Source organism: Triticum dicoccoides, chromosome 2A (assembly GCF_002162155.2).
Source record: "Triticum dicoccoides isolate Atlit2015 ecotype Zavitan chromosome 2A, WEW_v2.0, whole genome shotgun sequence".
Classification (NCBI taxonomy): Eukaryota; Viridiplantae; Streptophyta; class Magnoliopsida; order Poales; family Poaceae; genus Triticum; species Triticum dicoccoides.
The window spans coordinates 17,036,512-17,053,430 of NC_041382.1; the positions used below are offsets into that span (position 1 = coordinate 17,036,512).

Below are 16,919 nucleotides of genomic sequence, written 5' to 3' on the forward strand. Positions count from 1 at the left end.
CTCCTCCTTCTTCTTCTGCTTCTTCTTCTTCCTCCTTCTTCTTCTCCTTCTTCTCCTTCTCCTTCTTCTCCTTCTCCTTCTTCTTCTCCTTCTCCTTCTTCTTCTCCTTCTCCTTCTTCTTCTTCTTCTTCTTCTTCTTCTTCTTCTTCTTCTTCTTCTTCTTCTTCTTCTTCTTCTTCTTCTTCTTCTTCTTCTTCTTCTTCTTCTTCTTCTTCTTCTTCTTCTTCTTCTTCTTCTTCTCCTCCTCCTCCTCCTCCTTCTTCTTCTTCATCACGTAGATAATTTATTACGTGAGGTCCGCTCCAATTTTCAGATCATTTGGACATCTGAATAGTTCTCAGCAAAAAAAGACAAATCGGGTCTAAATAGTAAAAAAAATACAGACCTCAAATTTGTCTTTTTTACCAAGAGCAGCTCAGATGGCAAATAATCTGAAAATTGGAGCAGAACCCACACATTAAATTATCTACCATGCAAAAAAAATTGGAATATTTTGAATTTTTCTATTATTTGTTTTGATTTTTTTGCAGCAGGGGTGCAAATGAGCCTGGACTCAAGAATGTATATTCAATATAAAAAGCATTCTATAATGTTTTGTACACAGCGAAGGCTGCGCGGAAACACAAAATTACCATAATGCAACCTCCATATTTTTTGTTTCTATTTTCTTCTTCCTAAGTCCCATATTTACAACAATTTAGATCAAGCAATTCAATGATTCAACAAATATTATATGAACCATTAACTAGGATAAATCAAATAATCTAATCAAATAAACCGTTTAAGTAAAAAATTGATTTTTAAAGAAATTTAAACACACCATCTTCTAGCAAGCTGCCAATGATGCTCGATGGGGTACTCCTTCAGCTGATGATGAGAGGTCCGGTCTTCAATATTTTCGTATGCCTAAAAAAGGCTTGAATGCGTGTTGTGTGCCTGCAATGCCTTACGATTGTGCTAGCTTCATAGTCAATGGGGTTTGGCATATACCTATCATCCACTATGATCATCTTGTGTAGGATCACACAACAACTCATGATATTTGCCAAGACATCCTTGTTCCAGGAATAAGCAGGCCACGAGACATTGGAAAACCTTGCTTGTAACACTTCAAATATCCTTTTATTGCCTTTCCTCTTAGATTCTTGCGCCTTCATGAAATGCGTATATTTCCTGCTCTCGGGATTTGAAATTGAATTCACAGATGTTGACCAAGATGGATAGATGTCTTCGGCTAGATAGTAGCCTTGGTCATACTTATGGCCAGACCAGCATGAAGTTGCAAGGTGGAGAAGTACCACAAGCTAACCTTTGCAAATAGATGAGATCTCTACAAGATATTGATGTCATTGTGATACCTAGACAACCCAAACTAGCAGTGCTAGATCCAAAAATCTTCAGAGGCAGCAACTTTCAAAATTATTGCTAGATCCTTGCGATGCCTGGTGAACTGGTTGTGCGAAGCCGCACAACAATTCTTTCACCTCCAGCCATACAATCAGTACTCCCTAGCATCCTAGGCCAGTCTTTTGCTCCATGCATCTCTTGAAGCTTTGTCATGTCCTTGACATTGGGTGCGCGGATACTGCTCTCCATAAACTCTCACCACAGTTTCAGCAAATACTCTCGGGAACTTTATGATTGTATCTTTGGCGACAAACTGCGACGGTTAGGCATGCCGTCACCAACATATATACCCACATGTAAGGAGACATGTCACCCATGTCTGAACCCACATGTAAGCAGCCATGTTAGCATCAATTGGGCCCAGATGTTAGCATTGTTGACCGGTCAAGCCTGATGCTGTAGTTACTACTAAGGGCCATCATTGGTGATAAAACCACAGCTGAACCCACATGGAAGCAACCGTGTCAGCATCTGCTGGACCCATTCTCAGAATCTTTGATGGTCAAACCGACGAACCGATTAATGTTAATGGATTATCATCAAAATGATCTTAGGTGACAAATTTTCCTATCATACGAGACAATTTCGACTTTCACGGGAATGGTGTTTCGTGACAAAAATAGGTTTGTCACCTCAGACATGATCTAGAGAGAGGAACGCTCACGAAGACCTTCCGGTGGCCACCACCATCCACATTGAACCCGCCACCGCAAGTTGGAATGATCACCACAAGTACGAATACCAATGGCGGAGCACATCACCGCTGACTATCACCTTGCCGTATAAGAGCCCTATCCAGGCCCGTCGCCCCACAGCTCAACATGGCCGGAGTTGGAGCACGAAAGCCAGATCACCATCGCCGACGCGCACCCTCTCCCTCCCTTGGCCTCTTTGGCGGGATCATGTTGTTTCGAACTGGTGACCACAGGGTAAGGTTTTTAGTTGTGTTTTTAGTCCCCAATTGTCGGTAGTGAGGTGATGGAGATGTCGTTGGCATGGAATAAGTCCTTCATGCCTCTTCCTTCTCATGATGGTACCTTTTGACAATGTTTGGAAGCGTGTGTCCCAGATCTGGTTCTCCAGATTGTTTTTTTTCCTTTTTGCAGATTTGTCTTGGTGCCTTTGTTCTACGAAATGAATGGGGCGCATGTGTTTCTCCTGCTCTAGTTCCGACCGACGAAGGTTGGCCAGTTTCAGTATCAACCGGGAGCGTGTTCCCCGACTCCGTCTAGCCGTGTTCCCCGACTCCGTCTAGCCGGGCCAGGTGCGTTATACAAGCCATCTTCAATGCCTTCTTATCCGGAGCGGCGATTTTCTATGCAGATTGATGTTGCAAGAATCTTATGGTCTATATCAATGACTAATTCTAGGCGTAACTTTTACAAGCTATTGGGATTAAACAAGTTTACTACGCTAAGAAGGAAACCCAGATGTGACGACGAGTATTGAGTACTACGCTTTGTCTATGGATGCAAGAGGAAGAATACTTCGACACCCCAAAAAATTAGTTGTATTTGTATATTTTTATAAAGTTGTTTTTTAGAGATTTCTGCGAAGTTGCTATTCTAAGGGTTCATGTTACTATTATATAGCATTTGGCATTTTCAAAGAAAAAAATCCATACATAAACCAAAGCATGCATGTTCGGTCCTCCCTCCCCCTCAATTGATAGTGGGGTCAACATGCCCCGCGAACATGATCGCACCTGACACCTCCTCGATGACAAAGAAGGCAAAAGGATGGTCAGCAACGAAGGCCACACACCGCGACAGCGGAGGTAGGGCACTAGTCGTGCTACACGTAATCATCACAGTGGCAGCCGCGGCCTCGGTGCCTTCCTCGTTCACCTCGATGACGGCTTGGTGGATCACTTCCTGTAGAGCCAGCCTCCTCCTTCCCCCCGTCCCGTCCTCAACCACATCAGATAGGTCGGCCTTCCCTGGCTCTAAAGCCTCCTTGAGCCCCATGTCGCAGAGAATGTCGTTCATAGTCATGTCAAAGCTGACCTTGAATGTAGGCAGCCGGAAGTCGTCAACCTCGACATCGCTCCTCGGCAGGTGCTTGCGCAAAAAGTCAGGGTCACAGGCAATCTGGTTGGCCAACCAACACAGCCCATCACGCGCGTCGAGGAGGAAGACACACATTGAGTAGACCGGCTGTGGCTGCGACTGCGCGGGCAAGGGGCGGCCTTGCTCGTAGCGCAGCTGGAGCACCTTGAAGCCATTGTGCCACGCGATTATTTGCCTACCAAAGCCACGCATGAAGGACGTGTCGATGGCGGTGTTGTCAAGGCGGTGAAACAGATGGTGTTCCTCGTCGAATGGCATGTTCCACTTTCCCTTGAAGTACATGGCGTTGACAAGCACCAGGTCGGTGAGGTGGGACAACACGTCACGGCCAATCAGGGTGGGGATGAGGTCGTTCATCAACGCCGCCACCCATGCGTTGATCTGCTCCTTTGCCTCCTCCGGCTGCACGTACATAACGATAATCATCATATATCTACATGCCACAATCAATCATAATAGAGTACTATTAATTGTGTTGCACATCGTTGTGCTAAAGCAGCTCTTCAACTAGAGAGTGTTGTAAATTACTCTAATATAATCTCTGGTTTTCTAAGCTGCAATTTGCTCTCGGATGCATTGCCACTGAATGAATAAAATGCCGAGAGGAGCTTCAAAAAATCATATATCTACATGCCACACATCTCAGAGTGTGCAAAACCGAACCGAAAACCAAAAACCAAACAAAAAATCAAACCAAATTGCATTTTTGGAATTTTTTTTCAGGTTTCGGTTTCAGTTTTGAAATATGAAAACCATTTGCGTTTCGATTTTTTCCATTAGAAAGCGAATACTGTTTGGTTAAACCGAATTAACCAATCGAAACTGATGTTTTTTGTGTTCAAAAGCGTAATGAGGTGCTATAGTTCAATATTTTCTAACCCATTAGTGCTTCAGTTTACATGATTAGCCTGACTACTTATCCAATGTCTCTTCTTTATCCTTTTCTACTTGTTTCTTTTCTCATTATTGATATATATCATGTATTTACACATGAAAAAGTTATCTGTTTGCCAAAAAATTCATGTCAACCTTGGTTAATTTGGCCATTCATTACCGAAACCAAACTGAAAGTGAAGGGCTATTACTGAATCCGAACCATATCTATGTATGAAACCATATAATCCAAAGTATAAAAACTGTAGAAATCATAAACCGTATAAATCGAGCCGAACAAAAAAAAACCGAATGCACACGACATGTCGATCACTTCCGGGGTCCGGCCGCTATTCACTGACCTGCTTGTGGAAGTTAACTGGGCGGATGACGGACTCGTACCACTCGGTGGCGACGTCGCGGAAGGCGGGGCGGAGGGGCACGGTGGTGTCGTGCCACACGCCGCACCCGAAGTTGATGCGCGGGCCGCCCGTCTGGGACCGGTCAATGAGGGCCTGCCGGGCCAGCGTGCAGACGTGGAAGGTGTGGACGTCCCATGAAGGCACCCCGAGGACGCCGAGCAGCTCGTCGAGGGTGCGCTCACGCGCGCCGGTGGCCCACACCGAGAGCGCCGCCTAGAGGCACAGCGGCGAGAAGACCAGGTTGCCGCTCCTATCGGCGTCGGCGGCGAGGCGCTTGTTTAGGCGGAGGGTGAAGGCATGCAGGCTGTCGCGGGCAGCGGCGCGCCCGGCCTCCTCCCACTGGGCTATGGCGGCGCGCTCGTCCTCGACCCATTGGGCTAGGTCGTCGGCGTGATCGACCTCGGATTTGGGCAACATGGACGCCCACCTAATGCTCGTGGCAGCAGTCAAGGCGGTGAAACAGATGGCGTTCCTCGTCGAATGGCTTGTTCCACTTGGCCTTGAAGTAGATGGCGTTGACAAGCACCAGGTCGGTGAGGCGGGACAACACGTCACGGCCAATCAGGGTGGGGATGAGGTCGTTCGTCAACGCCGCCACCCATGCGTTGATCTGCTCCTTTGCCTCCTCCGGCTGCATGTACATAACGATAATCATCATATATCTACATGCCACAGTTCAATCATAATAGAGTACTATTAATTGTGTTGCACATCGTTGTGCTAAAGCAGCTCTTCAACTAGAGAGTGTTGTAAATTACTTTAAGGGCAGTTGCAAAGAGTTTAATCCTCTAGAGGGTCCAATCCCTGCGGGTATTGGAGCACGAAAGCCAGATCACCATCACTGTCGCGCACCATCTCCCTCCCTTGGCCAGGGATCATATTGTTTCGAACTAGTGATCATAGGGTGAGGTTTTTAGTTGTGTTTTTGGTCCCCAATTGTCAGTAGTGAGGTGGTGGAGCTGTCGCTGTCGTGCAATAAGTCCTTCATGTCTCCTCCTTCTCATGATGGTGCCTTTTGAGAACCTTTGGAAGCGTGTGTCCGAGATCTGGTTCTCCAGATTTTGTTGTCTTTTGCAGTTTGTCTAAGTGGCTTTGTTCTACCGACTGGATGGGGCGTATGTGTTTCTCCGGCTCTGGTATCGACCGACGAAGGTTGGCCAGTTTCAGTCTCAATCGGAAGTGTCGGTGTCAAAACCGGCGGATTTCAGGTAGGGGGTCCTGAACTGTGCGTCTAAGGTGGATGGTAACAGGAGGCGGGGGACACGATGTTTACCCAGGTTCGGGCCCTCTCGATGGAGGTAATACCCTACTTCCTGCTTGATTGATCTTGATGATATGAGTACTACAAGAGTTGATCTACCACGAGATCGAAGAGGCTAAACCCTAGAAGATATCCTATGATATGATTGTTGTTGTCCTACGAACTAAACCCTCTGGTTTATATAGACACCGGAGGGGTCTAGGGTTACACAGAGTCGGTTACAAGGGAGGAGATCTACATATCCGTATTGCCAAGCTTGCCTTCCATGCCAAGGAGAGTCTCATCCGGACACGAGACGAAGTCTTCAATCTTGTATCTTCATAGTCCAACAGTCCGGCTAAGGGATATAGTCCAGCTGTCCGAGGACCCCCTAATCCAGGACTCCCTCAGTAGCCCCTGAATTAGGCTTCAATGACGATGAGTCCGGCGCGCAGGTTGTCTTCGGCATTGCAAGGCGGGTTCCTCCTCCGAATACTCCATGAAAGATTTTGAACACAAGGATAGTGTCCGGCTCTGGAAAACAAATTTCACATACCATTGTAGAGAGAATAATATTTCCACAAATCTAATCCGCTGACAACTTTTCATAACATGACATCACACCACGGCCTGGTCATTATTCGAACCGTTTTCTCAACCAGCTACTGCACATATTGCGAGGCGGTTTTCTTGGCACGTCTTGTCGAAGCAGAGATCATGCCCCCTTATCACGGGATTCTCATCAATACAGGTGTGGGTAACCCAACCGCGCCATCAATTACGACGCTTGGGGAATAAGCGAGTTTTACCAGGCAGGTGGGGAGGCGTATAGTTTCTTCCGCCTTTATAAAGGGACAAGGATTCTTCTTTTCACTCACGCCTTCTTCCTCCTTGCTCATTCATTCTTGCGCACTCGAGCTCCAGCACCCAAGTTCGCATTTTCCCCTCAAACCACTCCAAGCATGTCCGGAGCGGGAGGTAAGTGGATGGTCTCCTCTGTTACGGAGGAGGACATCACAAAGCTACGGAGAGCCGGATATCTGGCACCGGATATCGCACACCGGCTGCCAGATGCGGGGTAGATCATCCCTACTCCAGAACCCCATGAGAGGGTGGTTTTTCTTACCCACTTCGTCCGCGGACTGGGATTTTCCCTCCACCCATTTGTCTACGGGCTCATGTTCTACTACGGGCTGGACTTTCACGATCTGGCCCTCAATTTCATCATCAACATCTCGGCATTTATCGTCGTGTGCGAGACCTTCCTCCGCATCAAGCCCCACTTCGGCTTGTGGCTGAAGACCTTCAATGTTAAACCGAAGGTGGTGGTCGGCCAGCAAGCAGAGTGCGGAGGCACCATGGTGGGAAAAATGTCCAACGTCACCTGGCTCGAAGGCTCCTACGTGGAGACCATAAAGGGGTGGCAATCGGGGTGGTTCTACATCACCGAGCCGCGCGACACGAACTGGGTGGCGGCCCCCGAATTTTGATCCGGAATCCCCATGCGGCTCACCTCTTGGAAAGAGAAGGGCCTATCATGGGGTTCCTCGGTAGAGCTGACCAGACTCCAAACCTGCGTCAAAAACATGATGAGCAAGAAAATTAAGCTCGTCAGCATGGTTCAAGTCATGCTCTTCCGCCGGATCCTCCCGTGTCAAAGACGGCATTCAATTTGTGGGAGTTCGACCCGGCCGAGCACCAGACGCTGCGAGAGCTCTTCGACACGACGCACAAAGACGTCTGGAAGGTGCTGTTCAAGGGTGAAGGTACCTCCTCCCCTTAGCGAGGACCGCGGACTCAGTGCAAAGCGCCCTGCCAATCCGGTAAGTCTTTTATATCTCATAAGATGTTCATTTTCCCCCGTTTAACCATGCATGGGATCTAAGCCTCCATGCCATTTAACATGACTGGGTAGACACAGCGGACCAGATCGATGCATGCCGGGCGTGCCGGATGGCATCACAACGGATTTACAACTGTGTGTGCTTATCTATCTATCTGTCTGTATATGATATGTGAACATAATGCGTAATTAGTTTCATTTTTCTTTTCCTGATCCATCCATTCACTAGTGTTACAAATAACAAAGCGTTTGTGGTTGATTAATGTCGCCGGCAACAGCAGCCATCCATCCACTAGGGATACCCATCAGGCATCCAAGGATGGAGGGATTGGATTGCGCCATCTAATCGATCCACGGCACGGCCTTCTTTCCGGCCATGGATCACCCCTCTAGAGCTTGTTTTCTCCACCACACTGCCATCTCTATATATACAAGAGATAGACATTCATCCGCGTGCGGGGTGCACGTGCGGCTTAGAACTTAGAAACTTGGGCGAGAGGCGATGAAAACATATCAGTACTTGACTAAGGAACTTGAAAATCTCTCAACTCTCTATGTCTGAAGATTTTAGCATTAGCATTTCTCTATGTCCAAAGCGAAATCTCTCAACTATCTATCTCTGAACATTTTTAGAACTAGTGATTTATCAAAGTGTAAATGAGTCTCTCAAATATGTATCTATATATATGCACGTTCTATCCTCCCCCCGCACGCGTCAATTGATCGTGGGGTCAAGAACATGACCCGCAAACAGGATGGCACCAGATACCTCCTCGATGATGAAGAAGGCAAAAGGATGGTCAGCGACGAAGTCCACACGCAGCGGTGGCGGAGGAGGTGGCGGAGCTGCGTCTTGACTACACAGGAAAGTGTTCATCATGGTGGCAGCCGTGGCCTCGGTGCCTTCCTTGTTCACCTCAATGATGGCCCTGTGGACCACCTGCTCCAACCTCCTTCTTTCTCCGGTGCCATCCTCTGTCATGTCGGACAGATCGGCCTTCCTCGGCTCGAAAGCCTCCTTGACCCCCAGGCCTCGAAGAAGGCCGTTCATCGTCATGCCGAAGCTGACCTTGAATTTAGGCAGCCGGAAGTCGCCGACCTTGACGTCGCTCCTTGGTAGGTGCTTGCGCAGAAATTCAGGGTCGAAAGCGATCATGTCGAAGAGCCGCCACAGCCCGTCCCGCGCATTAGGGAGGAATACGCACATGGAGATGATCACATATTTATACTAAACATTTTTACTTTATCCTAATTCATTTTGGACTAAATCCTAATAATGTATTGGACTTAGCGAATTCAAATTAAGTAATGGAATAACGTTAGATTGGAAGACCATCATTTCCTGATCATACACGAACTAAAAAACGATTTTGAAGACATGCTTATTTTTTGATGCGCTCCTTAGACATAATATCCTTAAATATCTATATAACCAGCTAGAGTGTTTTAGATTGTATAAATCTGCTAAATAGCTTGTCATATGTTTATAAAATAGAAGACTATGAAGTTTAGTCCCAACCAAACAGAGAATTGTAGAACGTATGAATTGTCAATAAGTAGTTTGTCCTTGAATTTAAGCTTCTGTTCTAGCTCATACTAAGTAACAATTTCTTTATCATTTTACCATTTATGTTCATGAAGAGGACAATAGTTAGTCAAATATGGTGGTTCCATACTCAATAGTTTGTACCAAAATCATACAATTCATAACTTGGCGTGAATATTTTGAATTTATACTTTTGTAGACTGTAAATTTATTAGCCTGATTTGGGTTTGTACTCAAGTCAATTTTCATGATGCCCACACACTTGTCAGCACAACAACATGCACCGACGAAGGTAGACTTGTTTTTCATGAAGCTTTTGTAGCGTCACCCCTAGTGTCACACTCTCCTTTGCTCTATTTTTTGTGCAACTCATAAAGTTGTCGGAGTCCATCCATGTTTGTGATGGAAACTTCCTTTTCTTTTAGATGATCTTCCTTTAATTTCTTACTACTACTTACAAACTTATGTGAGATTTCTAATATACAACTTCCGGCTTTCATCATAAGGCATAAGCACTTATTCATCACAAAACTGTACATTTCGAGAAATGTACAAGGTACATATGTATGGCTGAGCTCACTATGCTTCCAAAAATTAATTGGTTGCACAAAGCTTGATCTACTATCATTATTCCACTAAATAACATAGGTTTGTCAAATTAGTAAGTGTACCATTCATTTCATTTCTACTCTGAAACTTAGAGGTAACCAGTGCATCTCCTTAACAAAATCCACATTGTCAAATATTTGCTAGTTCAAACTTCTAAGAAAAGATTTTGTTCTCCACTCATGGCAGATTTTGAAAAATTATTTCTTATGATCTCATGGAAATTTCAAAACACATTTTTCTTCAAAACATGGCAAATTTAGAGAGAAAAAATAATGCTCACATGGCAACTATATGAATTTTGTTCCACACACTTGGCAACTTTCTTTCTTTGCACTGTGGCAAATATACTTTACGGACCATGGAACTTTATGGATGATGGAAAATATACTTTATGAACCATGGCAAAATTAATTTTTTTAACCATTGTAAATTTCATTTTTTGAACCATAGCTATTTATTGGACAATCCACGGTATAAGGTTTTTGTTCTTTATTATGAAAATTTTATATATGTGGCCATGAAAAAATTATTTTTGGTACCATGGCGAATTAAGTTTTTTGGACCATGGTAAATTAGTTTTGGAACATGCCAAATTTGCTGAACAAACAATTGTAAATTCTTTTTTGTACACCATGGCAAATTTATTTTGGACACCACTGCATATGTCATTGTGATCTCTCTCTCTGCGCGTGTGTGTGTGCGCGCGCGCGCGTGTGGCCCAGCTGGTGGGGGTGCCTTTCAAACGAGAAAGTTTGAGCGGGGGATCCCTCATAGCAAACCATTCGTTTACTCCAGCGCTGCTGCAGATCTGACATCAGATCTATATCCACATCCATTATTTATTAATTTGGAAATAGGGAAAGGCAAAATAAACCTACAACCTACTATTTCAGGTAAGTTCCACTTTATACTAGGATGATGGGAAACCAAAATTATTCATTCGGGGAGTGGCATGGCTTCTAGTTCTCTCTCCAAATTCACAATTTGCGTAAAATGAATAATCGACTCTCATCACTAAGACCTTACATTTTAGTCATGATTATGAATAGACATATCGACCAATATTTGAAACATGAGCATGTTGTATGCATATGAAAATCATGACTTACACGAGCTTAGAGAAAACAATTGTATTTCTAATTTAATATATGGTCAGAACACTTATCGTGGCATCGATTGTTTCAACCTAGAGTGCTCCCGGTTTGTTCAAATCTCCAAGGACTATGTATGCACTGGGTGCGGCTTTGGCGCCATCATCAAAATACGGCGGTGAACAGTACGAGGTTCCACTCATGTTGTATATGGTATTCACATTGTATTTGCTTATTTCGACATGAATTATAGTTGATTAATAGTACGAGCTCACACTAACAGTATACCAAAAGGTCTGGAGAAAGGATGATGTAAGCAGAAAATGGTGAGCGTTGTACATGGACGACGTGAGCGGGAAACCTTTTGAATTTCAGATTCGCTGATTCAAAAAATGTTCATGGATTCAAACAATATTCATACATTTCAAAAATGTTCATAAAAAAATTCTTCATGAATTTCAAAAATCGTTCCAAAATTTTAAAAATATTGTTGATTTAAAAAATATTTGCCGATTCAAAAAGTGTTCATGAGTTTGTGAAAATGTTCACAATTTATAGAAATGTCTGTGAATTAGTAAAAATGTTCACATTTTCGAAAAATGTCCACGACTTGAAAAAAGGTTTGGGAATTTGATTTTTTTCAAGATCTCCAAAAAAATTCACAATTTCAAAAAAATGTTCATGGCTTCGTAAAATGCTCCAAAATTTGAAATATGTTCATAAAATGGAAAATAAAAAATGAAGAAAGGAAAAAACATAAAAAGAAAAGGAAAAGCGAACATGACAAAAGTAAAACCAGAAATAAAAAAACAAGTAAATTTACCAAAATTAAAAAGAAAAAATAACCGAATGTAAAACACCAAAAAAATGGTCTGGGGAAGTTCTAGAACCTGTCTAAACCTGAAAAGAGCTAGTTGGGCCGGCCCAAGTGTACCTAGCGGGGAACATCGGTACGCGCTTGGTTGATATTTCGCGACCTACGCGCCCAATAGGATCTGCCCGCGGCTATGTCTCGGTTGGTGTGAGATTGACGGCTGCCTTGCGTCAAGTGGGGCGTATGGTGGTTCGCCGATAGTGCTAGGTTCATTAGTTTCATTCGTTTTCCTCTTCATTTATTACCTTTGCTTACATTGTGAATAAATAGTAATGCAAATATTTTTTTAAATGTCCATCCTGCATTTACAAGTGTCAATGCATTGTGAAATGTTTGTTCGTGCAATTTTTAGAAAATACTCATACTATTCAAAAGAAATGTCCGTGATATTTATTACAATGTTTATACATTGTAGAAATCCACTCTTTTTTAGAAATATTTCATACCATTGAAAAATATGTTCATAACTATCAAAAAAGCTTTCACACGTTCGAAATATATGTCCGTGACAGTTTCAAAAAGTGTTCAGGCATTCAAATATATGTTTGTGAATTTTTCAAAAATATTTATAAAATATAAACAAATGTTGGCATAGTTTAACAAAAATGTTTCACATCATTCAAAAAAATGTTCAATTTGTATTTGAACAAATGTTTTATACATATTCAGAAAAAAGCTCAAACATGTACTCCAACAAATGTTTATACAATGTAAGAAAAATATGCGTGTAATTTTAAAAAATCCATACCATTCAAAAAAGTGTGCAACGTGTATTTGAAAAATGTGTAACATGTATTGAAAAATATTCAATGTGATAAAAAAAAAGATACAACATGTATTAGAAATAAATTTGGTAGAAGAATGGAAAAAAATGAAAAAAATCCATAGAAAACCAGGAAAGTAACAAAGAAAAAAGAACCACATGAAAGGTTTTGTATGGATACCAAAATCCATAGCACATCATTTGTTTAGGATAGCCAACTATCAGAGAACAAAAATGCAAAAGTTGTCAAGTTTCAGTTCAGTATGGATACCAAAATACAAAAATGATCGAGGCCGTCAAACCTAGGAACAGACCAGACACGGGTTCATATATGATTTGGATCAAAATATCTCAACCATTGCGACCGAACTGACTACACTCGACTAATGAAAGAGCCAACACTGCTGCATTAACTGAAGAGTTTGCAAATTTAGTGGACCACACATCTCTGGGAACAGCACCACGGAATTTCAACAAACTAGTTTCTACAGGTTCTGGATACCGGCAAAATGGTTTATTTGTACAAGTTTGCTTCAAAGTTACAAATGGAAAATCACCATACATAAAAAAAGGGCACCAGGGTCCTGCTGTTATTACTTCAACTTGGCAGCTGTTAAGCATTGGGATACCTGTGAAGCAAAAACTATCTGCATCAGAATCTGACTCTCTCTGCTCATCACTGAAATGATAAAACTATCGATTCTCAGCTAGTTAAAATGTAAAAGAATTCGTGGTTTTAAGTAACTTATTCCAGAATCATTTTAGGAATATATCAGATAAAGGCAACAGAAAAGTTAGACGAAAAGTGAAATTGAAGAACCGTTTAGACTTCTGTACTCGTTAATTTTCCACTTCCATTGTTGATATGATCTTAAGGTTTTTAACGACTTAGGGAAAATTAAGTGTTTAGTGATCGATGCCTCTATCTCTGAAGGAAATTCTGAGCCAGTGAGAGTATCAGTACGATTAGGAGTAGGATATCATTGAATGAGGGAATGCTCTTGTAGATTTCTTCATGTTGTCACATAAAGAGATGAAACGGAAAGGATAATACAATTGGAAAATGGGACATGCTTAAGTGGCATAAATGTAGAAACTACAAACATGTTAATGGAAAATCATACTGTTCAATACACATCCAAGTGTATATAGGTAAAATCGCTTATGAAAAACAATGGGTGACCTATAGATGACACAATGGTCATGGAAAAGGAAATTTATGATTCTGATATTACGCCATAAAAACAATGCTCTGATATATTTTTAACCACCTTAGGGAGAGGCAGATCCAGATGTGATGTGGTGAGACCTCAGTCGATGCATAAGGAGAATGGATGGCGACAAACACAAGAGGAAAGAAATGGACGTTGCTGACCAAGATATATGGAAGTAAGGAAAGGATATGGGAAATAAAAAGCAGCCAGCCTCAAAGCACGATGACAGGAAGTGATGAAAGCAGATGAGGGAAACATACATAAGAAAAAGAAATGTGGTCTTCTCTCTGGCATAGGTAGTTGAAGAAGAATATATATAGGGGGCAAGCGGCAAGTCTGGGTGGACTAGGCAAAGCAATGCTGTAATCAGCATGCAGGACAGGGAGACATATCAGAAATGATTTCGTGGCACCTCAACTGATGCACATGGAGAGTGGATGGTAACAAAACCAAGACAAGACAAATAGAGGGCTGATGATCAAGGGATATGGAAGTAGAGCTCGGAGATGGGAGCCAGAAAGCAGTCAGTCTCAAAGCATAATGACAGGAGAGGTGGCAGCTGAGACAATACATAGAAGAAATATGGCCTTTTATCTGCAATTGGTAATCGATGAACTATACAATATGTGCAAGAACTTAACCGGCTTTAGACATAGGCATTCAAGTTCAACGCCCGATAAAATACATAATATGTACCTTGTTTCACTGCTGACAGAACTATTGATCCAAATTTGCTAAACGGGTGATGAGTTTCCATAATATATGGACCGTATACCATACATTCACATGTAAGCTGTTGCTAAGCTAAAACATATACATGTAGCAGAGGATACATTTACATCACCTGTTCACCTCACACAAGACATTAGCATCATGTATTGTTCAGCATTTTAGGTTCATCATCTCTGCCGCCGATCACCCTTCCTGCATCCAAAACAAGTCTAGTAAACTAACAAAGAATTTAAGGAAAAAAGAGAGGGCAAAGGTGCTAGTTATATCAACCTACAGTTGCATTCATGCAACTTGAGCAAGACATTATTTGGTTTTATACATCGCTAGGGATAGGTAAATAAAGTCATATCTACTTCAAATACAAGGAGAATTACTCAAGCCTTAGTTAGTGTTCATCAGTTTACTCGACCAGGGAACATATAATTATACAAAAAACTTCTTTTACAGATAGTTATATAGAAATTGTTGTGACATGATTTTGTTCCATGTTAAGTCAAAAGCACTTCGCCAGAATATGCTCAAACTGAGAAACTCCGATGATGAAATACTGAAGATTTAATAAAACTGGCCTTATAGAAGATAAACAGAGCATCACTTTTTCTGAAGTGGTACAAATGAGCTCACTTGCAACAGGATTCTTACAAAAAATGTTGAGTAAGGTTCACCATTTATTTCATATATATCAAGATATATGTAGGTCGTGATTGTGGGCTTATTATTAAATGCAAGATCAATATATGTAACTACTATATTTCATAGAAATGCTTCGAGAACTTGCTAAGCATCCAAATATGACATCTACTGATCTAGTACCTAATACGATATTTCAGACGGTTTGAGTCTATGTTTTAGAGTGTTGCCAGTTTCCAACTGTTACATAGACTGAAAAGATCGGTACTATAAATATATAGACATAAACTTTACAATAGCATTGGCATAAGGTAAGCACACTGCCCAACCCTTGAGGGCAAGAACAAAGTTCCAACAACCACATGCCCAAAGATAACTGAAGAATCTTGTTAATCTCCTTGCAAAGTAAATAAATAAAGTAAATTAAAGACGAGATATTACCTCCAGCATAGAAATTTGTGTATGGATGATAGGTGGTCCTGAGGTTGCTTTCAAAAATAAGCTTGAACCGCAGCGAGTCAAGTTGGATCATGAAGACACTAAAGCCTATGACCAGAAACATCACATTGCTTTCCTCGGCATACCCCAATATCTGTATGTGCGCTTTCTCCATCCCCGGTTTCGCCGGAAGAAGCTTGTCCAAATGAAGGGTTTTCCGCAGCACCCATCTGCCAACACCTTCAGAGGTGTTCCTCTCCCACAGCTGCATGCTCTGTTGGGACGAAATGGCGAGGCCTAGGCAGCCATCCTGTGTGCGCAAGATCTGGAAGTGGGAATACCTGGTAGAACGGGCGTCTGCCGGCTCCCGGATCAGGGCAAGGCGCTGCGTTTCAAGATCAAATGAGAGGATGCTGGTTGCGTCAATCGACCAGTGCAATGCACTCCCAACCAGGACGCTGGAGCGTTGCAGAGTAATCGGAAGGATGACCGTAATTGGTTCTGAGATCAGATTTCCCCATTCACCGGACTGGGAGTCGTAGAGGCGAGCGAACACGCGAGTGCGGGCCGTGTTGGTGCGGACTAGGACCAGCTTGAAGGGGCTCGAGTGGCAGTCGCCGTGCACGTGGCCTTCCTCGCGGGCGGCGCAGAGCATCCCGGCGCTTCCGATGATGTTCTCTTGGTCGTCGTCGAACCCCGGCGGGAAGGCGACCTGGCGCTGGCGACCGGTGAGGGGGTCGCACACGACGGCGTGGAGGCGGTCGACGTTGAAGAGGAGCGCGAGGCCGTGGCGGCAGCCGCAGAAGATCCAGCGCTCGTCGCGGCTCTGCCGCAGGGAGAGGCGCTCGGCGGGGATGCGGTCGGGCGGGTCCAGCAAGGGGGTGAAGCCGAGCCATTCGAACCCGCCGGTGAAGATGCCGAGGAGCGGGGGCTCCCTGCGGTGGCGCGCGCGGAAGCGGGCGAGGAAGCCGCGGTCGGAGACGAGGCGGCGCCAACGCTTGCAGACGAGGGAGGCGCGCGGGAGGGAGGACGGCCGCGGAGGGAGGCGGAGGAGGATCTCGCCGAGGAGGTCGTCGTCTTCCAGCGGGGCCGCTGGAGCCGGCGAGGAAGGGCGGCGGCGACGGCCCATCGTCACCGGCCGGTAGGGCGGAATGGATATTTCAGGTCT

General features: G+C 43.7%; 1 protein-coding gene and 2 pseudogenes across 1 annotated transcript; all 3 read right to left on the reverse strand.

Moving 5' to 3' along the window:
- Positions 1 to 3,068: 3,068 nt before the first annotated feature.
- LOC119357433 lies at positions 3,069 to 5,188 on the reverse strand (annotated as a pseudogene).
- A 3,381-nt stretch (positions 5,189 to 8,569) lies between these two features.
- Positions 8,570 to 16,919, reverse strand: part of LOC119357434 — a 39,714-nt pseudogene continuing 31,364 nt past the window's right edge.
- On the reverse strand, positions 13,041 to 16,913 carry LOC119352807. The gene is made up of 3 exons (XM_037619388.1): positions 15,755 to 16,913; positions 14,796 to 14,875; positions 13,041 to 13,366 (listed from the first exon to the last, which is right to left on the reverse strand). Exons 1-2 carry the CDS (start codon positions 16,878 to 16,880, stop codon positions 14,823 to 14,825), a joined length of 1,179 nt encoding a protein of 392 aa, XP_037475285.1. The 5' UTR covers positions 16,881 to 16,913; the 3' UTR covers positions 13,041 to 13,366; positions 14,796 to 14,822.